This window comes from Electrophorus electricus, chromosome 9 (genome assembly GCF_013358815.1).
Source record: "Electrophorus electricus isolate fEleEle1 chromosome 9, fEleEle1.pri, whole genome shotgun sequence".
Classification (NCBI taxonomy): Eukaryota; Metazoa; Chordata; class Actinopteri; order Gymnotiformes; family Gymnotidae; genus Electrophorus; species Electrophorus electricus.
The window spans coordinates 15,744,588-15,767,442 of NC_049543.1; the positions used below are offsets into that span (position 1 = coordinate 15,744,588).

General features: G+C 45.2%; 3 protein-coding genes across 3 annotated transcripts in view; 2 read left to right on the plus strand and 1 right to left on the minus strand.

The window, feature by feature from the left end:
* The window catches only part of prss12 (serine protease 12), a 30,852-nt gene extending 25,923 nt beyond the window's left edge, over positions 1–4,929 (minus strand). Inside the window, exons 1-2 of the mRNA XM_035530300.1 lie at positions 4,263–4,929; positions 2,223–2,361 (exon numbers count right to left, since the gene is read on the minus strand). Coding sequence (XP_035386193.1) covers positions 2,223–2,361; positions 4,263–4,602 — 479 coding nt within the window. The 5' untranslated portion in view covers positions 4,603–4,929. The remainder of the gene's footprint in view (positions 1–2,222; positions 2,362–4,262) is intronic.
* Positions 4,930–5,572: 643 nt separating this feature from the next.
* Positions 5,573–9,985, plus strand: mettl14 (methyltransferase like 14). Its single transcript, XM_027024608.2, has 11 exons — positions 5,573–5,711; positions 5,825–5,913; positions 6,202–6,289; positions 6,388–6,465; positions 7,472–7,559; positions 7,637–7,727; positions 7,904–8,045; positions 8,135–8,227; positions 8,424–8,540; positions 8,681–8,891; positions 9,052–9,985. The coding sequence occupies exons 1-11, from the start codon at positions 5,646–5,648 to the stop codon at positions 9,348–9,350; spliced, it is 1,362 nt and encodes a 453-aa protein (XP_026880409.2). The 5' UTR covers positions 5,573–5,645; the 3' UTR covers positions 9,351–9,985.
* Positions 9,986–13,665: 3,680 nt separating this feature from the next.
* Positions 13,666–21,933, plus strand: LOC113586469 (putative methyltransferase NSUN7). Its single transcript, XM_027024607.2, has 11 exons — positions 13,666–14,059; positions 15,768–15,826; positions 15,935–16,071; positions 16,189–16,341; positions 16,460–16,643; positions 16,786–16,999; positions 17,192–17,335; positions 17,497–17,598; positions 19,698–19,815; positions 20,484–20,586; positions 21,043–21,933. Exons 1-11 carry the CDS (start codon positions 13,666–13,668, stop codon positions 21,931–21,933), a joined length of 2,499 nt encoding a protein of 832 aa, XP_026880408.2.
* The last annotated feature ends 922 nt before the right edge of the window (positions 21,934–22,855 follow it).

A 22,855-nucleotide genomic window follows, 5' to 3' on the forward strand; every position in this document is an offset into this window, starting at 1 on the left:
ACCCCAGGGTCACTCCAGCACGCAGTCCCACAAAGGTGGTTTTGTGGTTTGAGTAGAAAGAACACGGAGCACATACGGATGCTGGAATTCATAGATTCAGTTCCTAACATGAGTCAGTTGCATTTTACAGATGTGACTGAACTAGGCATCTTGAACAGATTAAGATGTCATGTCTAAACGCCTAGGATGCAGTCTTAGTTAATTAGTGTCTCAAAGCAGCAATTGGGACACCGCCAAGGTAGTAGCAACCTTGGTAATGCTGGTATAAAAAGGATCCCCTTGAGTGCTTGATCATGTGTATTTGAGATGGCCTTAGTGGGATGTGACAACATAACACAGGTGAAATTAAATGTTTTGAGTGACAGACTGTGGAGGAGAGATGGATGTTTTGTTTTTTTTTCTCATGGAGATGCTACAAATTACAATAGGCTGTCAACATAAGCAGAGTTTTACATGATAAACACAGCTTAATTTCAACAAAGATTCTGAAGCATCTTGCTCACTCTCACTTCTTTCTGCCATTTTTTCAAATGAATTGTGGGTGATTAAAGGTCTGGAAGGAAACACCAGTGATGTCCTTCAAATTCTAACAAATGAAGGATGCATTTCTCGGCTGCCTTCAAAGAATCCTATACAACGTTACAGCCTTAAGTGAAGGACCCTACACAACATTACAGCCTTCAGTGAAGGACCCTACACAACATTACAGCTTTTAGTGAATGACCCCACAAAAAGTTACAGACTTTGGTGAAGAACCCCATACAGTGTTATAGCCTTCATTGTTATAGTCTTCAGTGTAGGACCCTACACAGTGTTATAGTCATCAGTTTAGGACCCTACACAATGTTACAGCTTTCAGTCTAGGACCCTACACAATGTTACAGCTTTCAGTCTAGGACCCTACAAAATGGACGCATAACTTGAATAGTGCCAGGGACAAGTACCTAGACTGGGTGTTGCATTTGATTCAGTTGCCCCTTAAAACTGCATTCCCTTTAATAAATTATGTCCTTGGCCACGAACGTTCACTGATCAGAATTCAGCACTGGGGCTGAATGCTAGAGATTCACAGAGGCTTCATGGCAGCATCTGTCAAGCTTATTGGCACTGAACATAAGAAGTGTCAGCACTATGGCTTAAAATATATTTGTAATACAATATTTAATTTGATGAAAAAGAATGTTTTGTTTCACAGAATGCCAGTTGTGCTACATTTATTATTTCCGTGTCATGTAACAGAGCCTAAATATAAACGCAAAAAATAGTCTGATTCTGTCATTAGGAACATAATACCTTTCAAGTTATTGACTAAACAAGCATGTTTTTACTCGCATTATTACTGAATAAATGAAGCAGACAGCTTTTAGGGGAAACAGTTAAAAATATTTTCAGGGTACTTTCAAAAAACAGTGGAGACAAAATCAGCCAGCGTCCCCAGCATAAATTACACCTTTGGATGGACAATGTTCAGTGATGTAACGACTGAGAAATGTAGCCTACTATGGCTTCATCATAGGCTCGGAGAGTGCTTTAGTGAGTTATGTAAAACGCACACGGTAGTGAGTGAAGCCCCGCCCACTTTTGTAATTTTGGTTGTAGTATTGGTTGTTTCTCTCCATTCTTAATAAGAGATAATGACAGAGGATGGGCACCTGGTAATGCAACTTATTTATAGTTGTATATCATCATATATTTTATCCAGTTGTATATCATCTAGTCAGTGAAGGTTTTTGTGTGTGTGTGTGTGTGTGTGTGTGTGTGTGTGTGTGAGTGTGTGTGTGTGTGTGTGTGTGTAGGTGTATGTGTGTGTGTATGTGTGTAGGGGTAGGTGTGTGTGTGTGTAGGTGTATGTGTGTGTATGTGTGTAGGGGTAGGTGTGTGTGAGTGTGTGTGTGTGTGTGTGTGTGTGTGAGTGTGTAGGTGTGTGTGTGTGTGTGTATGTGTGTAGGGGTAGGTGTGTGTGTGTGAGTGTGTAGGTGTGTGTGTGTGTGTGTGTGTGTGTGTAGGTGTATGTGTGTGTGTATGTGTGTAGGGGTAGGTGTGTGTGTGAGTGTGTGTGTAGGTGTGAGTGTGTGTGTATGTGTGTGTGTGTATGTGTGTAGGGGTAGGTGTGTGTGTGTGTGTGTGTGTGTGTGTGTGTGTGTTGTGTGTGTGTGTGTGGTGTGTGTGTGTGTGTGTGTGTGTGTGTGTGTGTGTGTGTGTGTGTGTGTGTGTTTTCTTACGCTTGGCCTAGCTGTCGACACACCACGGCTGCGTCACTGTCATCCCAGCCATTGCTACAGATCGTCCCCCACACCCCATTCATATACACTTCTACTGTACCATCCAGCTTGGACCTGCCTCCCTGCAGGCGCACAGAGCCTGCGAACAAACACACACACACACACACACACACACACACACACATATGCACACACAAAAAAAAGAGTTACCATAATCCAACTCAGAACTCCATCTCCACCATTGTGTACAAACACATACATTTATATATACACACAACCATATACATTGTACATTGTGTATATAAACATATTATACATATATTGTACATACATTGTTAATATATTTTGTATATATATATATAGATATATATTTCTCTGTGCACCCGTTTTCTTTTCCTCAGTTTGGACAGAGCACTCTCCACCATTTCACTGCGAGTTATACTGTGTATGACTATGTACGTGACAAATAAACCAAACTTGAACATTTATATCATATATTACTGTATTTGTTAGGTTTTACATTTACTTCAGTGACAAACAAATGGCAAACAAAACTCTCGCCTTAAACTAAACCTATCAAATAAAAGAAATACATGTACACCTATGAGGACAAGCAAAAAGTTTTACATGGTAATTCAATTGTGAAGATATTTGGTCCTTATACGTATTACAATACGAAAACAAACATACACACACACGTACACACACAGATTTGCATGCTGATGACCTTCAAGTAGCAGATAGGAGAACTCTTCTTTGGGTGTGTGTGTGTGTGTGTGTGTGTGTGTGTGTGTGTGTTTGGTTGCACACCTCTCTGCGAGGTTGATAAACACTCCTGTCATCACACTGTTACAGCGTGAGAGAAAGCAACCACTGTAGCAGCAGTTAAAGCACTGAGAAACGAGCCATTTTACTGCACTTCAAGCATGTTTATTAAAGCACCACTCTGATGTCTCCAACCCTGAGCACCTGGGACTGGAATCAAGATCATTAATCAGCCTACATTAAACACAAAATGATATATAAATAATATCAACTTGTCTTTGGATTAAAAAAATTCCAGTGAGATATTTTGTAACTAAATAACTGTATGCGTGTGTGTGTGTGTGTGTGTGTGTGTGTGTGTGTGTGTGTGTGTGTGTGTGTGTGTGTGTGTGTGTGTACTGTACATGTAGACCCAGTTGTTTACAAGAGCTATAAATCACTATCTCTCTCGTTCAAACACACACACGCAAAATAAATTCACCATAGTTTACACTTGACCACAGCAGAAGGTACTACTGTACATGTTTCAATAGCTGCAGCTTATTTTATCTGCTCTATAAGGCCTTGTACATAGAATCTCATCCAAAAAAATGTTTAATCAACAATTATATTAGTTTTAAGATGTTGCATGGATACTTTTGATGTTATTATTATTATTACAATGTTATAAGGCCGTAATTGTATCACACAATAGAGGTTCCGACGCACAAGTAGGCGTGCAAGCTTCATCCTGTTACAGAGGATTATACGGTTTCCACGGGCACCACGGACACACTACATGGTCTATCCCTTTATTAACGCCCGGCACTCTAAAAATACGCCCATTTACAACCTCGAACCGGAGACTATTGTATCATTTTATATCAAGTAGACTGCGGCTTTACCGCACAGCTACAGCTGACCTTTACCTAAGTAGTGGAAAAAGAGTTCGCAAGTCATTGCGCACTAGTGTGTGCATTAGTTAACAAAGGTGGGGGTCACGCTAGGGTCTGCATACCTGGGGACGCATACCTTTCCCAAGAGCTTCAGTCAGGGAACGTTTGCCTGAACTTGCCTTGATTTTTTTATATATATACCCAGCACGTTGCAGTGCCACTCCTGTAACATGTCCCAAATAAATAACTTGTTACCAGCGAAGGTAATCTTTTGGACTGACACCTGCAACGCTTTCGTCTGAGACACTGAGCTGGCTGAAAGTTGCACGGATAGTAAAGTGCATGCGGTTCAGAAGTTGGGTTTTGTTGTTTACAGACTGTGCCGGGTGCGTTCGTGTACCTTGTTTGCAGTCGCAGTATCCCCAATCAATGCGTCCGCGGCTGTTTCGAAAGAAACACCAGGGCCGAATCCTCCCGTCCGGGTTACGGCAGAAATTGTGCTCCCCAAGTCCTTTCCCCGGATACCGGTCCGTTATACCGGTCACTTCACTCCAGTTCATGCATGTTACTCCAGATTCAGTAACGTCAATGGACCCCTGGTAAAAGCCAACCTTGCCTTTGCTCTGAATACAGCGCGTAAACGGGAGGACGAAGGAGGGAGAACCGTGACTGAACCGACACCACAAGACACCGAGAAGCAGCAAGCAGGCGGCGAAGCGACCGCGAGGTCTCGTGTCCATCGTGAACGCGTATGTGTCGCCAGCGCCGTGACGGTAACGCGTCCAGCCAGCGCCGTGACGGTAACGCGTCCAGCCAGCGCGCCCGTTCAAGTGGCCCTCTCATCTCCTGCCTTGGCTTGGAGCCGACAGCGAGCGGAACAACACGCCAAATCTCCCCCGGGATCTGAACGTCTAGTCTTTCTCTGAATTACGGGAAAAGATCGATTATAAAATAAATCAATGTCGAACGCAATTCTGGGTGAGACATACAGTTGTGGAACATGCTATGACAACAGAGAATTAGGTTTTATTGCCTAGATTTTAAGTGCGTAATGGGATCGCTGAGAAACCTGAAATATGTAGAAAATGGGTTTAGAAAATAGGCTTTCGCAGGTCAACATCGTCCTTGTACCATTCCATTTCTGCATGACAGAAATGAATAAGTGGAAAATGCGTTATTTGGCGCTTTAGCGCATGGGGCTCGCCTCGCCATCACAGTTGCATTTAAAATATTTCTATTAGTCGTTTCCAAAGCGGTCGGTTTAGCGGGGTGGTGGGGGGATCCTTTCAACGTTTTCAGACGTCCGTCGTGGTCATGACCTCACTAACGCTACGGCTCGCTGTATTTTAACGCGGACAGTGACGGAGAGACGAGTTCGACTCCACTGCGCTCCGAGCAGAGACGCTGTGCAGACGCTGTGAAGCTGAGCAGCAATGCAGCCGAGCCCTCAACACTGCCCTCTAGTGTCCGCGCAAGAGAGTGGCAACTGCACCGCCTAGAGGCCGCAGCGTATTATCTTCAACCAGCGTAGGCTGGAAGACATCAATCGGTTAACTTTTACTCATTAGTGCAAAACACACGCTGCTTTTAAAAATGTAAAAACACTAGGGCTGTCGTGCCTTTTTTTTTTCAAACGTGTCGATTGCGCTGGGTCCAATTGCGTGTTCTACGCGCCACGCCGATGACGTAGAATATATGCGACTCGAGTAATTCGTTTGAATGGTTTTTTTTTTCACAGCAAATGATCGAAGCACATACTTTTAACGGGCCATAGAGAAACAAAATGGACAGTCGGCTGCAGGAAATACGCGAGAGGCAGAAGCTACGGCGACAGCTGCTCGCACAGCAGGTAGAGTTGGTGAAAGTGGCGCTCATTGCCCCGCGTCCGCCTGCGGGTTATGCATGTAGTGCGCTCCTCCTGCTGACTGGAGAGGCACTCAGACTGGACTTTTATCTTTGCAGCTCGGAGCCGAAAGCGCCGATACCATCGGCGCTGTTCTCAACAGCAAAGAGGAGCAGAAGGAGATCGAGGAAACGAGGGAGACTTGCAGGTGTTTAAGTCTTATACACGCGTTCAGATATTTACCGATGTTTCCCGTGGTGAAAGAGAATAGCTGCAGTTCACGGCGTTTTAATGAGCGGTTAGTTCATGCTGAAGTATTTGGTATTTTAGATATTTGGGTTTTTCGATAGAGAAGTAAGAACAATCTAGGCCGTGTGTGGGGGTCGCTCTGTCACTGTCCACCTAGTTTTGTAAAAGTTGCCTTTTGGAAGTGTTAGTGCTTGAAATGACAGGGTGTCAGGATTAATTATTATGATCCTCTGTTGTGGTTCTGCAGGGCGTCTTTTGACACGACCGTCCCCAGTTCTAAAAGGAAATGCCAGAACGAAGGAGAGGACACCGAAGAGGATGTTGAGGAGCAGAGGGTGAGGGACGCTAACCTGAGATCAGGCAGAACAAACATGGTGACGGTGTGTAAGGGCAAGAGATGCCCACGTGTGACTGATCCTGGATCTGTTTGCAGGAGGATGTGGAACCCCAGCAGCAGGAAGAGAGTGGCCCATTCGAAGAGATCTACAAAGACTCCAGCACTTTTCTGAAGGTACGCTCTAATCGTGAGACTCGATATTGGCATGTCCACGAAGCTGGGGTTCATCTGACACATTGTATTCGCTAATTCACTCCAATTCCATTCTGAAGCGGCTGATATGAGCAAATAAAGAACATTCACCCCTTTGCTAAGGGAAAATATCTTTCAGTATGAAGTCTTATTGATAGGCAAAACAGGCCTGTCTCTGTTATAGCCACGTGTTACTACACCCAGCATGAGGTGTAAATATCAGGCAGATCTCAAAGGTTGAATTCAACAAAGCTAAGATCCTGTAGGACCTGTAGGTGCAGACAGTCAAGCAAGTAGTGATAAACCAATCAGATATGGTGATGGTAGAAAAGATGCAGAAAACAGCAGTGGTAATAGTTGTGGCAAATCCGGTGGCCTGAAGTGATGGATACATCGAAAGGAAGGACTTCGAGAAGTTAGAGAAATACCAGGGACTTGAAGAAGAAATGGAGAGAATGTGGAAGGTTAACACCAAGGTTGTCCCAGAGGTTATAGGGGCACTTGGGGCTGTGATCCCTATGTTGTAGTAGTGATCATCTATATATAATAATATCACTATGTGTGTGTGTGTGTGTGTGTGTGTGTGTGTGTGTGTGTGTGTGCGCGCATTGTACATGTATTAAGCTCCCTTAAGAGATCAGATTTGGCAGATGCACTTATCCACAGTGAATGACATATTTCTCAGTATGGCTGTTACATGCTTTCTGGGTATGGAAACTGACCTTATTGTTGCTTATTGCCTACTGTACCTAGTATAACAAAATTAAGGAATTTAGACATTCTGGCAGATCAGTAACTAACTCAACCGAAAATGCTGTTTTCATAAGAACAACGGTATAAGTGTGCTGTGGAAGTGCCAAGTGAACACAGATGAAAGCTACTGCTGGGCTGTAATAATGCTGTAATGTTCTCATGGCTTACTGTTGACACAGTAACGTTCTCCTGGTTGTGATGCCATAATGTACTTGCTTCTCATTGCACTGACTAGGGCACGCAGAGTCTCAACCCTCATAACGACTACTGCCAACATTTTGTGGACACCGGCCATCGGCCACAGAACTTCATCAGAGACGTGGGTGGGTGTTCCATTCTCCTGCCTTCCCCTATCCTCATATAAAGCTTGTTTTGACCTGGGCCTCCTGTGCTGTTCCAGGACTGGCTGACAGATTCGAGGAGTACCCCAAACTCCGCGAACTCATCCGCCTCAAAGATGAGCTCATCTCCACCACCAACACACCGCCCATGTAAGCCTGTTGCGTATTACGGCAAACGTCATTTTTCAGCCCAAAGTTCACTTTGACCTGAGAAAACGCATGACCAGGATATTTTGCATTTACAATTGTTTACGTCGATCCTTTATTTATTCAGTAGTGGAGTTGATGAGAAGCGCCCGTGCGTGCATGATTTGTGCCTGAGCTAGGTACCTGCAGGCCGACCTGGACACGTTCGATCTGCGTGACCTGAAATGCAAGTTTGATGTGATCATGCTGGAGCCACCCCTGGAGGAATACTACAGAGAGTCAGGCATCATCGCCAGCGAGCGTTTCTGGACCTGGGATGACGTGAGCCCTCACCCCGCTACAGCACTCTCAGCGCATACAGCCTGAACGGAGTCATGGGGAATCACGCGCGTGTGTGTGTGTGTGTGTAGATCATGAAGCTGGAGATTGATGAGATCTCTGCGCTACGTTCCTTTGTCTTCCTCTGGTGTGGCTCAGGAGAGGGGCTGGACCTCGGCAGGATGGTGGGTGCGCACACACACGCACACACACGTCTATAACAGTGCATTTATTTTTCACCCCTGCAGGTTCAAGATTGTAATAGGAATCACAGGCAAACCGATTCAGTTACTGCTACTGATAAGATAGCCCTGATTATGCCATCTTAGAGTGGCCATACAGTACATAATCTATAGCTTTGTGGTTGTGTTTCCCTCTCAGTGTTTAAGGAAATGGGGTTTCAGGAGATGCGAGGATATCTGCTGGATCAAAACCAACAAGAACAACCCAGGCAAGACCAAAACACTGGACCCCAAAGCCGTCTTCCAGAGGACCAAGGTGCGAAACGCAAAACATGCTGGTCCGAGGTAAAACCACGGCCGAGCCCTTCCACATCCGCCATCCGTTGGCGCGTGTTCACTAGATGGCAGATATGAGAGCTAAATATATGTGTGTGTGTGTGTGTGTGTGTGTGTCAGGAGCACTGTCTGATGGGTATCAAGGGCACCGTGCGGCGAAGCACAGACGGAGACTTCATTCACGCCAATGTGGACATTGATCTGATCATCACGGAGGAACCCGAGATGGGCAACATCGAGAAACCTGTCGAGATCTTCCACATCATAGAGCACTTCTGTCTGGGCCGTAGGCGCCTGCACCTGTTCGGCCGAGACAGCACCATTCGGCCAGGTCAGTCCACGTGCACACATGCATGCTGTGAAAAGTCTGCTCCATGGCTTCCAGAAGGTTCTTTGGGGAACAGGCATTGTTCAGTACATGGTGTGTGTGTGTGTGTCTGTGTCTGTGTGTCTGTGTCTGTGTGTGTGTCTGTGTGTGTGCGTGTCCTCAGGCTGGCTGACAGTGGGTCCCACTCTGACCAACAGCAACTTTAACGCTGAGGCCTACTCCACCCACTTCGCCACCTCCCACCTGTCCGGCTGCACCGAGGACATCGAGAGGCTCCGTCCCAAATCCCCACCCCCCAAAGTCAAGCAGGAGGGGGGCAGAGGGGCACCACGAGGAGGGCGGGGCGGCACGGTGGTGGGGAGGGGCGACCGCGGCCGCGAGAGGAACCGTCCCAACTTTCGCGGAGAGCGAGGTGGCTTCAGGGGCCGCGGAGGGCCCCACCGGGGCTTTCCCCCTCGCTAGACCCCCCCCACCCCACCCCACCCTCCAACTTCTCCTATAAACATCCAAATGCAACAGATGGCTGAAATATTTTTGTATCTGGAACAGCAGTGTGCAGGCTGTGACCGCTTTTAGAAAGCAGCTGTGGGGAGCTGTAGGGTGACGTTGGCAGGACACTAACTGCAGAGATGATGTCCTGACCTCAAGAAAGTGCAAGACTGCCTCCTTGGCGTTGGCATGTCAAGTCTCCTAAGTGCAGGAAGCCGCGCCGGTTTTAGTGCTGGATTTAATTTTTTTATTGACCGTAAGAAAAATAATTTTCATGTGATCTGTGTTCGATGCGCTTTGACTGCACTTTCCTACTGGCTGATTTTATGACAAAGACTTCGGAGGATACCATGTAAATAATGTTTGTCTTTTTTTTTAAATCATTAGGCAATTGTTCTTTGTTTGCGAGAATATGATACATTCACAACCTGCATTATTAAAATATACTTTCTGCCTTTCCTGGTACTTTATTAGGTACATCCATCTTGCATGTGCATATTATAAGATGTACAATTACAGATTGTAGCCCACTGGATTAAATAGCCAGGTTTGAGAATCTTGGCCATAGATTTTACAGACCACCTAATAAAGTGTCTGGTGTTTGTGACGCCCATGCCTTGTTCTTGCCAGTGAAGGCTGTCTCACCGCAACATTGAGCACCTGAAACTAGGCAGGCATATATGCAGCGATGTCAATAGGATGAAAAATGGAACCGTTGCAATGAAATGTTTTTACAGACATGGAAAAACTTTCAGATGCTGTTAAATGCCAAAAACAAACAGCTAACATATGGAGAAAACATTCAAAAGCCGACAACTTGAAACTTATTCTGACTCCAAGTTAGTCATTTGTATTTAAGACATTTTGTCTGAGCGGTAGGTGGATCAGGTTGGGTTGCTGTTGCTCCTGAGCTTGGTGATCTGGGGTGCCGGTCACTAGCACAAATTTGGAAAGGCCGGGTAAGAATCCCCATTATACCCATATCCCCCGAAACCCCTCCCTGTGTCATACACCTCCAGAGGCGGGCGGGGGGAAAAACTCTTTACCAGGGCGCTTCAAAAAATCTTAGGTCTGGCTTGCGAATCATGAGAAATGGACTGGCCCTGGGCCTTTGCATGCTTGGCAGGATTAATTTCCGTGGAACTGCCTGCTTTGTTAAATAAACATAGTAGCTGCGTTTGTAAAATGGTAGAGCAAGCATGACTATGGACATTTTCTCTACTAGTAAAGCTTTATTCATTCATTTATGCTGCTCTGGCACGTGAGTGCATTCTTACTCCCCCTTAGGGTCAAAGACTATAGTTCCTCACTCCTGATTATCTGCTTATAAACGCACCAAGTTTTAGTACAGGTTGTGACTTGGGGATGGTCCATTTTAATTAAGTATATCTAAGTAATAAAGTTATGAAATGTATTAATACATTATTGATAGTATAGGTCCCTAGTCCACAGCAAAAAATATATACATAAAAATCAGATTTCACTGATTACACCAACTTGGTTCTATTATTTTATATAGATCTGCATATTGCATACAAATTGATATGTGTATGTATGTCCAGTGGCCCATTTCAGTTCTTATTAGTGAGAGTTAGACATCAAAGAAATTCTGTAGATGTAATATATGTCTATATAAACAGGATTTTATGGGTTTATTATGTAAATAATTGCCAGGGGTTATTTTGGCCTTCTCTGGTGTTTGTCAAACAGTACTAATGCAATTTTATACTGAACAATTTATAACAACAATTCAAATTCATATTCTGGAGATGTAATGTATTGCTAAAATTTAGTATACAATTTACAGCAATTAAATGTTGAGTTGTTGATAAGCATGCTTCAGATATAATTAGACCCCTATCACAGCACAGAAATGTTACTGAACCAGTCCTGCCCTCTGACCTCCATGCAACTGTCTCAACTCTAGACTGTATGGAAGAAAGTACATATACTCCAACGTAAGAGGGGCAGTGTTGGCCTTGCCCCGCCACCCCGAGAAAGTAAGACATCCATTCTCTCACTGCACACCCCATACCACATACAGCACCCGACCAATGGTATCCCCCGATCACGTGGTGCACCAGGCTTCTCCACATGCTCCTGTTCTGCCATGAACCACCATCGGGCTTATATTTCCCATCAATTATGTGCCACGCAGCACGTGTTGCCTTGCAAGATGAGGGCGAACATTGACTGGGTGCACGTCGGCGATGTTCTCGAAACATCCGAGAGGATGTCACACTGCTTTAGTTGATCTGGGATTTGAAAAGCAGCAAAAATATTCAGTGTAGAATGAACAACAACCAGCGCTGAACCAGCACTCGTGCAGCCAGACACATATTTACATATTAACATTTGGCAGCTACATCGACAGTGAGGTATTGTGCTCTACAGAAACTGCTTATTCATGAGATCGGTCTGATCACAGGGGTCTGTGATGTGCAGGGCTTTTCACCTGCCCTTTTCACCTGGTTGCAGGCGGTGGGGGGGCTGGTTTCCGCCGGGCGTTCGAGGAAGCCGTTTCGCCCGTGCCAGGCGGAGACAGAACAGGTGATGAGTGGGAGGGGAGTCTGAATGGAAGATTGATGACCAGTGGCGGCCCGGAGCACGCCGGCCTGTATAGAAATGCTGGTTAATGAGGGAAGATGAAGCCAGTGTTGTTACCGTCGGCACATTATTTATTTACATTCGCACGCGCGACTGTGGTGTTATTCAGTGGTCATCTTTCCCGGCTTCTGGAATCTTTCCTTCTTATGCAGAAAAGGTGGCATAAGGGCTTAGAATTAAATTACCCTTGCAGGCGGTCCTCGCCACCAATCTGGTCATGGCAGATGGTATTCTGGACCAATGAAGGCAAGGCAAGGGTGGAGCTTATCACAGCTCCAGACATTTCAGCCAATGGAATTTGGTCCATTTAAACTGGATTTTGGTGGCGCGCCTGACAGGTAAGGGAAGCGCCACTAAATTAGACATGAGCAAAAGGATCCTTGCCCACAGCCCTGCGACCAACCTCGCGAAGCTGAGGCAGCGCTGCATATTTGGACGCAGGTAATGAAAAGATGATCTCCAGTCAGTGCATTCTCACACCCCAAGCATGAATCATTCAGCCCTGACAGAAAGGTAGTGAATGGCTAGCTGGTTTTGAAACGAAGAAATGAGCTGAAAGTCGTGGATGAGGGAGTTTGGATGCAAGGGTAAAGGTGCTGGTTCAGTCTCCGTTTACTGCCATTGTTACCATGGTGTGCTTTAACTTGGCTGGGCTGGAGTCGTGTAACTCAGACAAGGAGCCGCACACGTTCCCCCCTCCACACACACATAAACACACAAACAAAGAAGACACTTCATTCGTTTGGTCAATATGTCCACACAAACGTGTGAATACCATACAGTGTAATATATTTTCAGCATGTAACATTTTTATGCATGGGCCAGCACACACATTTATACGAACCTTAAGCAATGGATTCGGAACAAAAAAGAAACTATGGTATGTAATCTACTAGACTTCCTCAGTCTGGAGACTCGTGTGTTTTCAATCCGAAGCTTTTGCCTTATTGTATTGTGGCATTTTCCATTCCTGAGACATTTTTATTCACTGTGTTCTAATAGTTATTTCTAAACTTGGCATAACTTGGTGTAATGGCAAGTAATTAAGGAGTGATGTCTGTTTCCTCTTCTTCATATAATATGTTTTATCCAAGAACCTTTCCAGTCAATTAGACCTACAGGTTGTTTAGATTCTTTTAGTGTTTTTCCACTAAAAGAAATGTGCACTGAGTATGTGTGTGTGAGAGGCATTAGAGAGAGAGATTATGTGACTGACAAGTGAGTGATGCTATTAAGCGCAGACTCTCGTGCCATCAGATGTTGACAGCAGAGTGTTTGTGCCTGGCCTGACACCTGACCTCGGTGTGTGTGTGTGTGTGTGTGTGTGTGTGTGTGTGTGTGTGTGTGTGTGTGTGTGTGTGTGTGTGTGTGTGTGTGTGTGTGTGAATGCAGAATGGAACTGAAGAGAAAGGACCCTCCTTTAGTGTCTCCTTCCAACAGTTAGTTTAACTGCAGTGATGCCAACACACCCCCTCTCTCTACCAGGTCTGTCTTACTTTTTAAACCTTTTCATTTACGTTTAAACTCGAGTGCATACCTTTAATTTAATTACCTCTAAATTAAAACTTTTATTTGAGCTGTAAGTGTATATACATGTGTAAATACATGTGACAGTGTATATGCAGTGTGTCAGGGATCTGGGCGTATAGGTGTGCCATTGATCCAGTAATATACGTCGGATATGTACAGTGACAACGCGTGCGCACTGCAGGAGCCTCTCTGCGTGCCACCGGAGTTAACCGGCATGACCTCGCCGAATGCACCGGATCAGCGCACCTATCCTCGTGAGAGCCCTTCTCCGGAGGGGCGCACTCCTTCGTCCCCAAAGAGCCCTCGTACTCCGCCTCCCCCTAGGAAGGAGCCCACGCGGCGTGCAAGGTTCCCGGATCGCGTGTACGCTCACGCGGCAGCCGTCTTCGCAGCGGCGCGGGCGGGGAAGCCGCGCGCGCTCAGGGCGATCCGCTACGGCCCCTTCGCGCTCTCCAGCGCCGGCGGCACATCCGTTCCCGCGGATGGTTCAAACGCCGAGCGGAATGAGCTCCGGGCATATCAGCTGGCATTCAGTGCCCTAAAATGTAGGTCGCTCAAAACATATAACCTATACATTCAACATTTATTTGATAAGCAGCGGTTCGTATCACCCTTCGCGCTGCACTAGACTTAAATAATAAATCAAATATGATGTGTTATACTTTCAGCGGTAGAGCTTCCTTCTCTTCTTTCATTTTTAGAACAGTAGATTTTGAGTGGGACTGAACACCATTGGTCTAGTTTATTAGAGAGCGAGAAAGTAGTAGCTGCAGATTTTTGCTGATTAGAGAGAAAGTCTTGCCCAGAGTTGTCTACCAGTAATATGAAGCAACAGAGGCTATTCAGCATGAGCTCAATTTGCATAATTCAACCTGGGACCCAGTAGATTTCATCCCTTATGTGCACTCTTGGATTTTTTGGCTAACGTTCGTTCAAATATTCATTTAAAATACACATGAGGCACACTACAACGAGTGTGTGTGCGGGTGTGAGCCTAATTTAGGTATTTACAAAATACCTGCTAATAAGATGCGCAGTCCTAAAGATTTGACAGTTCCCAGAGGCTGCCCACCCATAATCTCTCATCGAACCATCTTCCTCCTCTCCCTTCCTCCCGTCCTACCCCAGTGCCCCGACATTGTAGTATACTCCTGCACCAGCCTTATCACCTTGACGACGACACCCCCCCTCCCCCGGGGGGTGGGATATTTTAAACAGCAGAGCTAGTTTTCATTACGTAATGTTTTGGCATGTAGTTCTTCTTTAGGAGATATTGCAAAATTGTACAAAACCTAACGGTCTGTTGAGACTGTAAAGAAAACGGATAGGGGGACAGGTCTAAAGCAAAAGCACTGTGGATGAACTGATTTAAGTGTGTGTAAGGAATAGCTGGGCCCATAAGTCTGAGTGCACCACCAAGACCTGTAGCAGTTAGTACAGGGAGAAATTTTCAATACCCTGGAGACTCATTCTTCTTCAGTCTGTTTCTGGAAGTGCCCTTGAAGTTAGTAGCTATTAATCTTTCAAACAAGTCCCAGCATGAGACGTTATGGCAGTAGGGGACCATACTATAATGAGATCAATATTATGCATTAGTTGTTAAAGCATTAGCGCTAAAAACAATTAAAAGCAAGAGGTAGGAGAATACACAACTAAACATTTGATTGAAATGTATGGTAATATTTTTTTCAATGTTCTGTGCATTTCGTGAATAACAAATATGAGTAATATGGTCTGATTAAAATGTTCTATTAGTGTCTGATAAACAATAAACTAAAAACTATTCTTGATTTACACTTTTAGACCTGTGGGTAGAGGTGGACCTAAGTGTGTCATAGTGCCAAGGTCACAATCAAAATGATAGAATGAGGATGGGATTAACATAGTAGCTATAGCAGCTGAAGTTAGATCAGATTTGATCTGGTTTGATCCAATTTAATCTTTTTTTCTGTTCTTGTTACTCAGCTGAGCTGATTCTAGAGGAAATCTGTCAAATGAAAGCTCTGCATGTGGCTGTAATACTGTAGACTAAAGCCCTCAGGACACAGTTGCGTCAAGTTGGCTGTTTTCAGAATCACAAGAGCAGAGGAGTGCTGACTTTTTATCCACCCACACACACACACACACACACACACACACACACACACACACACACACACCGCTTGTGGTTGTATCAAATGCTCACAAAGCCCCTGTAATGCCTCAGTAAATAAGCAGTGATACCCATTCAGTGCTAAATTCTGACACTCACAGACCAAGAACTATTGGAGGGAATATTGATTGACAGCTGTTTCAACTCATGTCAGCAAATGGTGAGTTCCCCTTTGCCCTGACTCATGTCCAACTGAAGGCGAGATGCCTTGAGCGGCTTTGCGTGGGAGTGATGTGGGTGCGTTTGTGTGTTGTGTGTGTGTGTTTAGCCGGATGGCCTAACGGCCCTCGTGGTGGTCATGCTGTACGACTTCCAGGACAGGAAGTTCCAATCCTGGGAGCCAATACCAGAAGATGGGGAGGATCTTTTTAAGGAAGTGAGGCGGGTGGAGGGCAGCCTATTCAGGTTTAAGGATTTAAATTAGCCAAAATAAAAGTTGCACCTAAGTTACATTCTTTTGATTGTAGCTGTTTTGGCTGTTTTAACTAATCCTGACTTGTTTTGCATGTGTGTGTGTGTCAGATTTAGGACTAAGCTTGCAGCTGCACTGGCTCGAAGTAGGATAAAGAAAAATCTGCCATCGATTGATGACATACTGCCAACATGTGTGAGAGCAAAACACCAGAGGAAACACAAGTTGCCCATCTATGCCTGGGTCAACACACTCAAGACCAAGTATACACACACACCAGACTCTGTACCATCTATACTCCTCAAACCATTATCACATATTTAAAAAGTGATTGTGTGCGTGCGTGTGTGTGCGTGTGTGTGTGTGTGTGCACCTTCATAGTGTAGATGAAGTGTGTGAGACATTGAAGGCACAGGGCTTCATCCAGGGAAACCCCCACACTCATCTGGAGGGGAGTATGTTTAGTAAGGACACACATTGTCCTGACATCCTGCGGTTTCCACAGCAGGTTCCAGGACTCCTGAACAGGACTACATTACTGATGGATCATAAAATCATAATACAGGTCTCAATCAATCACACTTTCATATATATACAGATACAAATCAGCACATCTTTCATATAGTGACACTCATGCCCACATATTTATAGACTCCTCCCTGTTTCTACTGAGTGTATGTGTATGTGCATGTTTGTGTTCTTCAAAGAATAAGTCCCGCTGTCTTGCTGCATGTGCGGTGAGACGCCTGTTGGTGAAAGATGCTGATATTCTGATGGTGGGATTCTTCTCTGCACACACTGTGGCTCACGTAGCTGTCCAGGCTTCTGTCTGTTCTGCCCACATCTATCTCTGTGGGTACCCTGATGACCCCACCCAGAGGGAGGAGCTACAGTCTACCCTCTCTACCATTGGCTGCAAAAGTGAGAAAGGCTGCTGTTTCCATTCCGTTCCTTGGCGAAACAATTACATTAATGATATGGTGAAAATTAATGTACTTTTACAGCTACACATAATCAAGCCCAGACAAAGCTTTTCTTAGTTACTCAACTGTCCAATGAAGTGCCTGAATTGCTAATCGGCTAATTAGCAACCATTAATGCTTGTGTACAAAGATGTGCACTTGTTGCCGGCCGGATTTGGTGAGCTGAACGAATGGGATTCGCACCTTCAGAAGGTGAGAGTCGCCCTGCTGCTCCCCCGCTGCACTGCATCAGCACTGTGTGACCCCATCACGCACATCCTCCAGGAGGATGGAGGTATAGCAACACAGCAGGGCCAAACTCCACTGAGTTGCCACAAAAAATGTCCCATTTCATTTTTTCTTATCTTTTTTATTTTTTATTTTGGTGAATTCCATGAGGATAAAAGGGAGCTTAATGAGTGAATGGCATCTGAAATATGTGCACTTCTCCACTAGACATGGACCTTCTGCGTGACCTGTCCCGAGGCTACGTCTCTGACGCCAAACTACAGTCCCTGGTCACCAGACAGAAACGAGACCTCAGCCATGTGTTGACATGTAAGAAAGATACACTCTTGCACTCCTCTACACCAATGCTGATATATGCTCATCAGCTATTTTGCTATACACTCCTACCTTGTGCCTGCACCTATGGTATTTTACACAATATTAATTGTGATATGTGTAACTTCACACATACGATCAGTCAGTTATGGTGTATTTCCCAAGGTCTGAAACAGCAACATTGCAAGACAGTAAGCAATTCCTCTAGCTAAATCCTCTGAAAGGCCAATTGAAAATGTTGTCTGAGTTATTTTGCTCACTGTCAATCTGTCATGCCTTTATACTGTTATTTATCCTGCACTCATTTCATTTTAAAAGTCCAAGATACTTGTTTGTAACTTGTTAATCTCTTAGCTGAAAGAAAATCCAAGCTCAAAGGGAACAGATACTAACTTTTTTGAAAGGGGGTTGTCCCACTAGACATGGGTCTTCAGCTCCTGCTTCCCTGCATGGTTTCAAGAAGGTCTTGATAATGAGCTGGTGAGCTGGACCAGGTATGTTACTGTAGGCCAAATTTGAAACCTTGTATTGCTGTGCGGTCCCATGTCTGCAAAACAGAACCCCTGTCCTAGTACAGTACTCAGTGCCTCTCGATACCAGACCTTCTCAGTTCCACACATCTGATTCAGCTCATCACCAGCCTCTTCACAAGTGCAGGAAGCCCCAACTTGGCAGGGCAGGGGCTCGGTCCAAATTGACACAGAGTTTCACTTACCAAAAACCCTAGATGAGTCAGTGCACATATTGCAACCACTGACACATCAAGGGGTGTATCCCAAATCATTTCTTCATTTCAGGTCTCTTCAACACCTAGGTCAAATTCAAATTTATTTATATAGGGCTTTTTAGAACAACATTGTCACAAAGCATCTTTACCCACATCTGAGTCCCCAGTGAGCAAGCCCTTTCTCTGGTCGAAACCAAACACAATAACAATATAAACAATAAAGAACAAAATAAGTAATGAGCACAGATAAGCAATGAAAGTCCATTTCAGGTGAATGACAGAAGGGGACATTTATTCTTATCAATAACTTTTACTTGCAATCATCACAAGTGCGTGTCTCCCTGGAAATAGCTCCGTCCTACAGTAGGGACTTGAGTATTCTTCTTCAGACCACCACTGCAAGAAACAGCTGAAGGAATTTTCCTTTCTTCTACTCACCTCCTTTCATCTGGGAGACATTACCCAATTTGGAATTTGGAATTTTTTCCAGGACATGGTGAGAGGACATATTAATGTTTTTTGGGGTTTTCTTTTGGTTAAGACTGGTATTGGTCTAGAAGCTGATTTGAGAACACAGCATTGTGAGTTGTGCAGAATACCAAAAGGGTGGTGTTGTGTGTGGCTTTGTGGGAAACGTGCTGCCTCATAACCACAAGGTTCTTGGTTCAAAAGAACCTCCTCTGTGCATTTTTTGACTGTGTGGGCCATGGCTGGTGTCCTTGTTCTCCTGCTGAGGGAGAGAGGGGGAGGAGTTAAGGTGCATGAAAAACGTCATCAAAAAGGAAACTTGGTGAGAGTAAGCTTTAAAAACTTAAACACACTCATCCTTTGTTGTATAACCCCTACTGGCCATTGCTGTGCATATGGTGGTCCATGTTCAGCAATATCTTTTCTCTCTCTCTCTCTCTCACTCTCTTTCACACACACACACACAGCCTAGCTAGAACTATAAAAGTTTTATTCGGTAATGCAAAAGTGGTATTCCATCAGATATGTCTAGCTATGCGCGCATGCACATGTGTGTATGTGTGCCTCAAAAGTGTGTTCTTTTACCCCAGAGGCCTCGTGTATCTTCTAAGCCACAGGAATATAAAAAAACCATAACATCTTGTTCTTAAGCTTTTTAGGACAGTAATGGAGTCCCTCATTCCCCAGCATCTTAGTGACTCACATCCTTTGTAGAAGTATTCCCTGCTTCTGTACTGAATATTTCCCGATTCTCAAACCTCTTTCATATCAGAGATTAAACAATCAGCTGTCGCACTCATATAAGAATATGCAGATACAATATTCTAGTGCGCTTCTGTCCCATGTTGTTTTACAGTGGCTTTGGTTGTGATTTGCACTCATCTCTCATAAACTGCAGTTCCTAAGGTGCATGCCGTGGTGTATTGCACATGCTCAGTGTATGCTGAGGAGAACGAGGAGTTGGTGAAGAGCACACTTGAGAAGGCTGCTGTCAGACCCAAGCTACAGCCTTTCAGGTACACGCACACACATGCAAAGACACAATATAACTACATAGTTACCCATATACAAACTTAAGTCACATGAACATTTAACAGCATTTAGCTGACCCTTTTACCCAAACTGACTTATAATTATGACTGAATACAATTTGAGCAATTGAGCGTTAAGGGCCTTGCTCAGGGGCCCAACAGTTGGAATTGGTGGGGCTTGAAATGGCATCCTTTTGATTACTAGTCAAGCGCCTTAACCACTGAGCTACATAAAAACTAAGTGCATCTCTATTAACCGAAAGGTGTCAATAATGGAAAGAACTGGTGCTGTAATCCCGTAAAACACACGGAAAACACACTGCAATATGACATCACTCTGAAATTCCTTGCTCAGTCCAGTCCATGAACCTCTAGTACTATGTAAAGCATAGTATTATACACTCATCTGGAGCATTCTGAGAAATTATCTGTAAGTGTACTGTTACTACCTACAACACAGTGCAATTTTGGTTAGCTGACTCCTTCAATGGTAAATTGTTTTTGTTTGTTTTTTTCCGGAGGTTTATCCGCGTTGAGAGAACATGCAGACCCCCGTGTAGTTAATGTGCCTGCAGGCTGAAGGGGAGGGGGCTTGGCTGGCATCCTTTGGGGTGTGCACTATGCAGCGATGCCTGTGCTACTTCGCCTTTCAGAATAGTGTCTACAGGATGGACAGAGGAGACGGAGGAGAAGTTCTTCCAGCTGCAGGAATCAGACACCACTGATGGCTGCTTCCTCTGCGTGCTCAAGCGTGAGGTGTGTGCGTGGGTGTGAGAAAGGCTAAACGTGTATGTAAGGCAGACGAACAGAGAGCACACCGGCCTCCCATTTTCGACCCCGTTGTGGCATCTTAAATTAGTCCTAAATTCAGCTCTGAATAAAATATTCTGCTATCGGTCCGGATCAGCATTTACACACGCTCACAGCAAAAAGGTCTACCATGCAGCTTCCAACCTGGTGTGCGTGCAAGTGAATGGGCAAGCGCGAGGATGTATTTGGGATCTCTCCGTAAACAGAGTGCAGCCTGTGTGCGTGTGTGTGTGTCTCCTTAATCACAATAAAGGCTATATACTTTGTATGTATGTCTTACATTCATTGTTAACCTTAGATACAATAACTACTGTGTATAGATGTCACCATGTATAGATATGTGCCACCTGAAGTGTCATGATAACCACAGGGTGTGTGTGTGTTCGCATGCTGTAACGGCAGGATCCAGTGGAACCGGAGTCCGTGCAGGACATACTGGCGCGGGCAGCTGCAAAAGGCTTATTGGGTGGGCTCATAACGGCCAAGCCAGCGGAGCGCACTAAGCCCAGAGAGAGGAGGAGAGAGAGAGAGAGAGAGAGGAAGAAGAAGAGATACAGGCGAAAAACGGACTCCCTGCCTCCAACCTCCTCACCTCTCCCTGAAGCTGGTGGCGACATCGTACGGTTTCCCACAGCGACCAATGGCCCGATTGCAGCATCAGTCACTAGCGGGCTGCCTAGTGTCTCCCGGGACCTAGCCCTAAACCTGACATCTCAGGACCCCGAGGACGCAGGGCTTTGTCCGTCTGCTTCTACTGTCCTGGATCAGACATCTACTGTTCTCTGCCAGGACGGCGGCGTCCTGAATGGGGCTTCCGATAAGGTGAGCTGGCAGCCCAAAGGTAATAGGATTCAATCAAGAACGCAGAGACACACCCGAAGAATGAGGACACAATCTGAGACCCACCCTCACGCCGCACCCGTTACGCAAGGGTTACGCCCAGTCTGTGTAACGCTTCCCCGCAAGCAGGCCAAATGTGCACCCTTCCGGACCGGGCTGGTAGCTCACCGATCTCAGGAAGTGGAAAAAGAGCTCCAGGACTTGCCGGGTGGAAAAAGAGATGAGCAGGAAGCGCTTGGCCCCAGAACGCGAGTTTCTGAACTCGCCTCGGTGTTAGAAGTGAAGTACAGAGCCCAGCAGTGCGGACAGGCCACGGCTCAAGAGGCACATGGGGCACTTCCGTCCATCTCTACGCCCAATTCCTCAGTCCTCTCCTCTGATTCGTCCCCCCACTTGTCTGCCCCCTTTGCGTCTGCCACACCAGTGCCGTCCAGCGGCTCGTCCGAGAGCTGAGATTCCAGTCCGGCGCACGACCCTGCCATTGACCCCCGTTGTCTCACCAAGGAAACATGTACAGTCGCTTATGGAAATCCACCCCTGAAAGGTCATTAGTACTTTGCAGTTTTAGTGTGTTGAATTCAGTGATGAGGGCGCACGGGCATATGGGCTAGTTTCCTTCAATGATCACTCTGGAGTAATGCAGTCCTGTAAAAGAGCTAGAATGAAACTTTATCTTTACACATGCTTTACACATACACATGTGAAATACTGACCAGGAATGTACATGTTTGCATAGTCAGTTGTAATTCTAGCTAATTTTGTGTTGGGTTTTTTGGGTTGGATTTTTATTTAGACCAAGGTGGTTCAGGCTTATGCATGTGTGCATATCTACGTCCTAAGTGAACAAGGACACCTTGTGTCTGTATTTACAGCTGTTATAAAAGCCGAAAGCTTTCATATTCCCCTACGGTGCTGTTTTTATAGTTTGGCTGTGGTTATGGCTGCAACTTTTCCCTATAAGCAGTTTCCAAAGTTTTTTTTCCCCTAACTTTGAAATCAAGCCAGTCTACCTGAGATCCAAGGGTCTTGCCCTGGAATTCCACGACACTGATGCTTTTGTCAGTTTATCATGGGTTTCTTTGGAGGATCGCTTTGCATGTTTTCTCATTCATCAAGTGTGTGCTGCTGTGCTGAGCTCTGCAGAGAAGGCCCTGGCCAAGCAATAAAAACTCCTCTGATGGATGATTTACAACATGGAAAAAAAAAAGTCTTCAAAAAGATGCGAGTTCTGTTATGACAGGCCGCAGCACTGTGGTCAGATAAATCACATTAATCAGTTAATCGAAACAACAAATGATTTATTATCTAAATATATTATTTCTAGCACTAAGCACTGCATTGCTTTACCACAGGAGTATAAAGTTGTTATAGCACT

Excerpts from the sequence above, each read along its gene's own strand:
- mettl14 (XM_027024608.2), top strand. The coding sequence starts at position 5,646 with ATGGACAGTCGGCTGCAGGAAATACGCGAGAGGCAGAAGCTACGGCGA. Across the intron at positions 5,712-5,824 it reads GACAGCTGCTCGCACAGCAG|CTCGGAGCCGAAAGCGCCGA; the intron begins GTAGAGTTGGTG and ends TTATCTTTGCAG. Across the intron at positions 6,290-6,387 it reads AGGATGTTGAGGAGCAGAGG|GAGGATGTGGAACCCCAGCA; the intron begins GTGAGGGACGCT and ends ATCTGTTTGCAG.
- LOC113586469 (XM_027024607.2), top strand. The coding sequence starts at position 13,666 with ATGTACAGTGACAACGCGTGCGCACTGCAGGAGCCTCTCTGCGTGCCA. Across the intron at positions 17,336-17,496 it reads CATCCTCCAGGAGGATGGAG|ACATGGACCTTCTGCGTGAC; the intron begins GTATAGCAACAC and ends CTTCTCCACTAG. Across the intron at positions 17,599-19,697 it reads CCTCAGCCATGTGTTGACAT|TTCCTAAGGTGCATGCCGTG; the intron begins GTAAGAAAGATA and ends CATAAACTGCAG.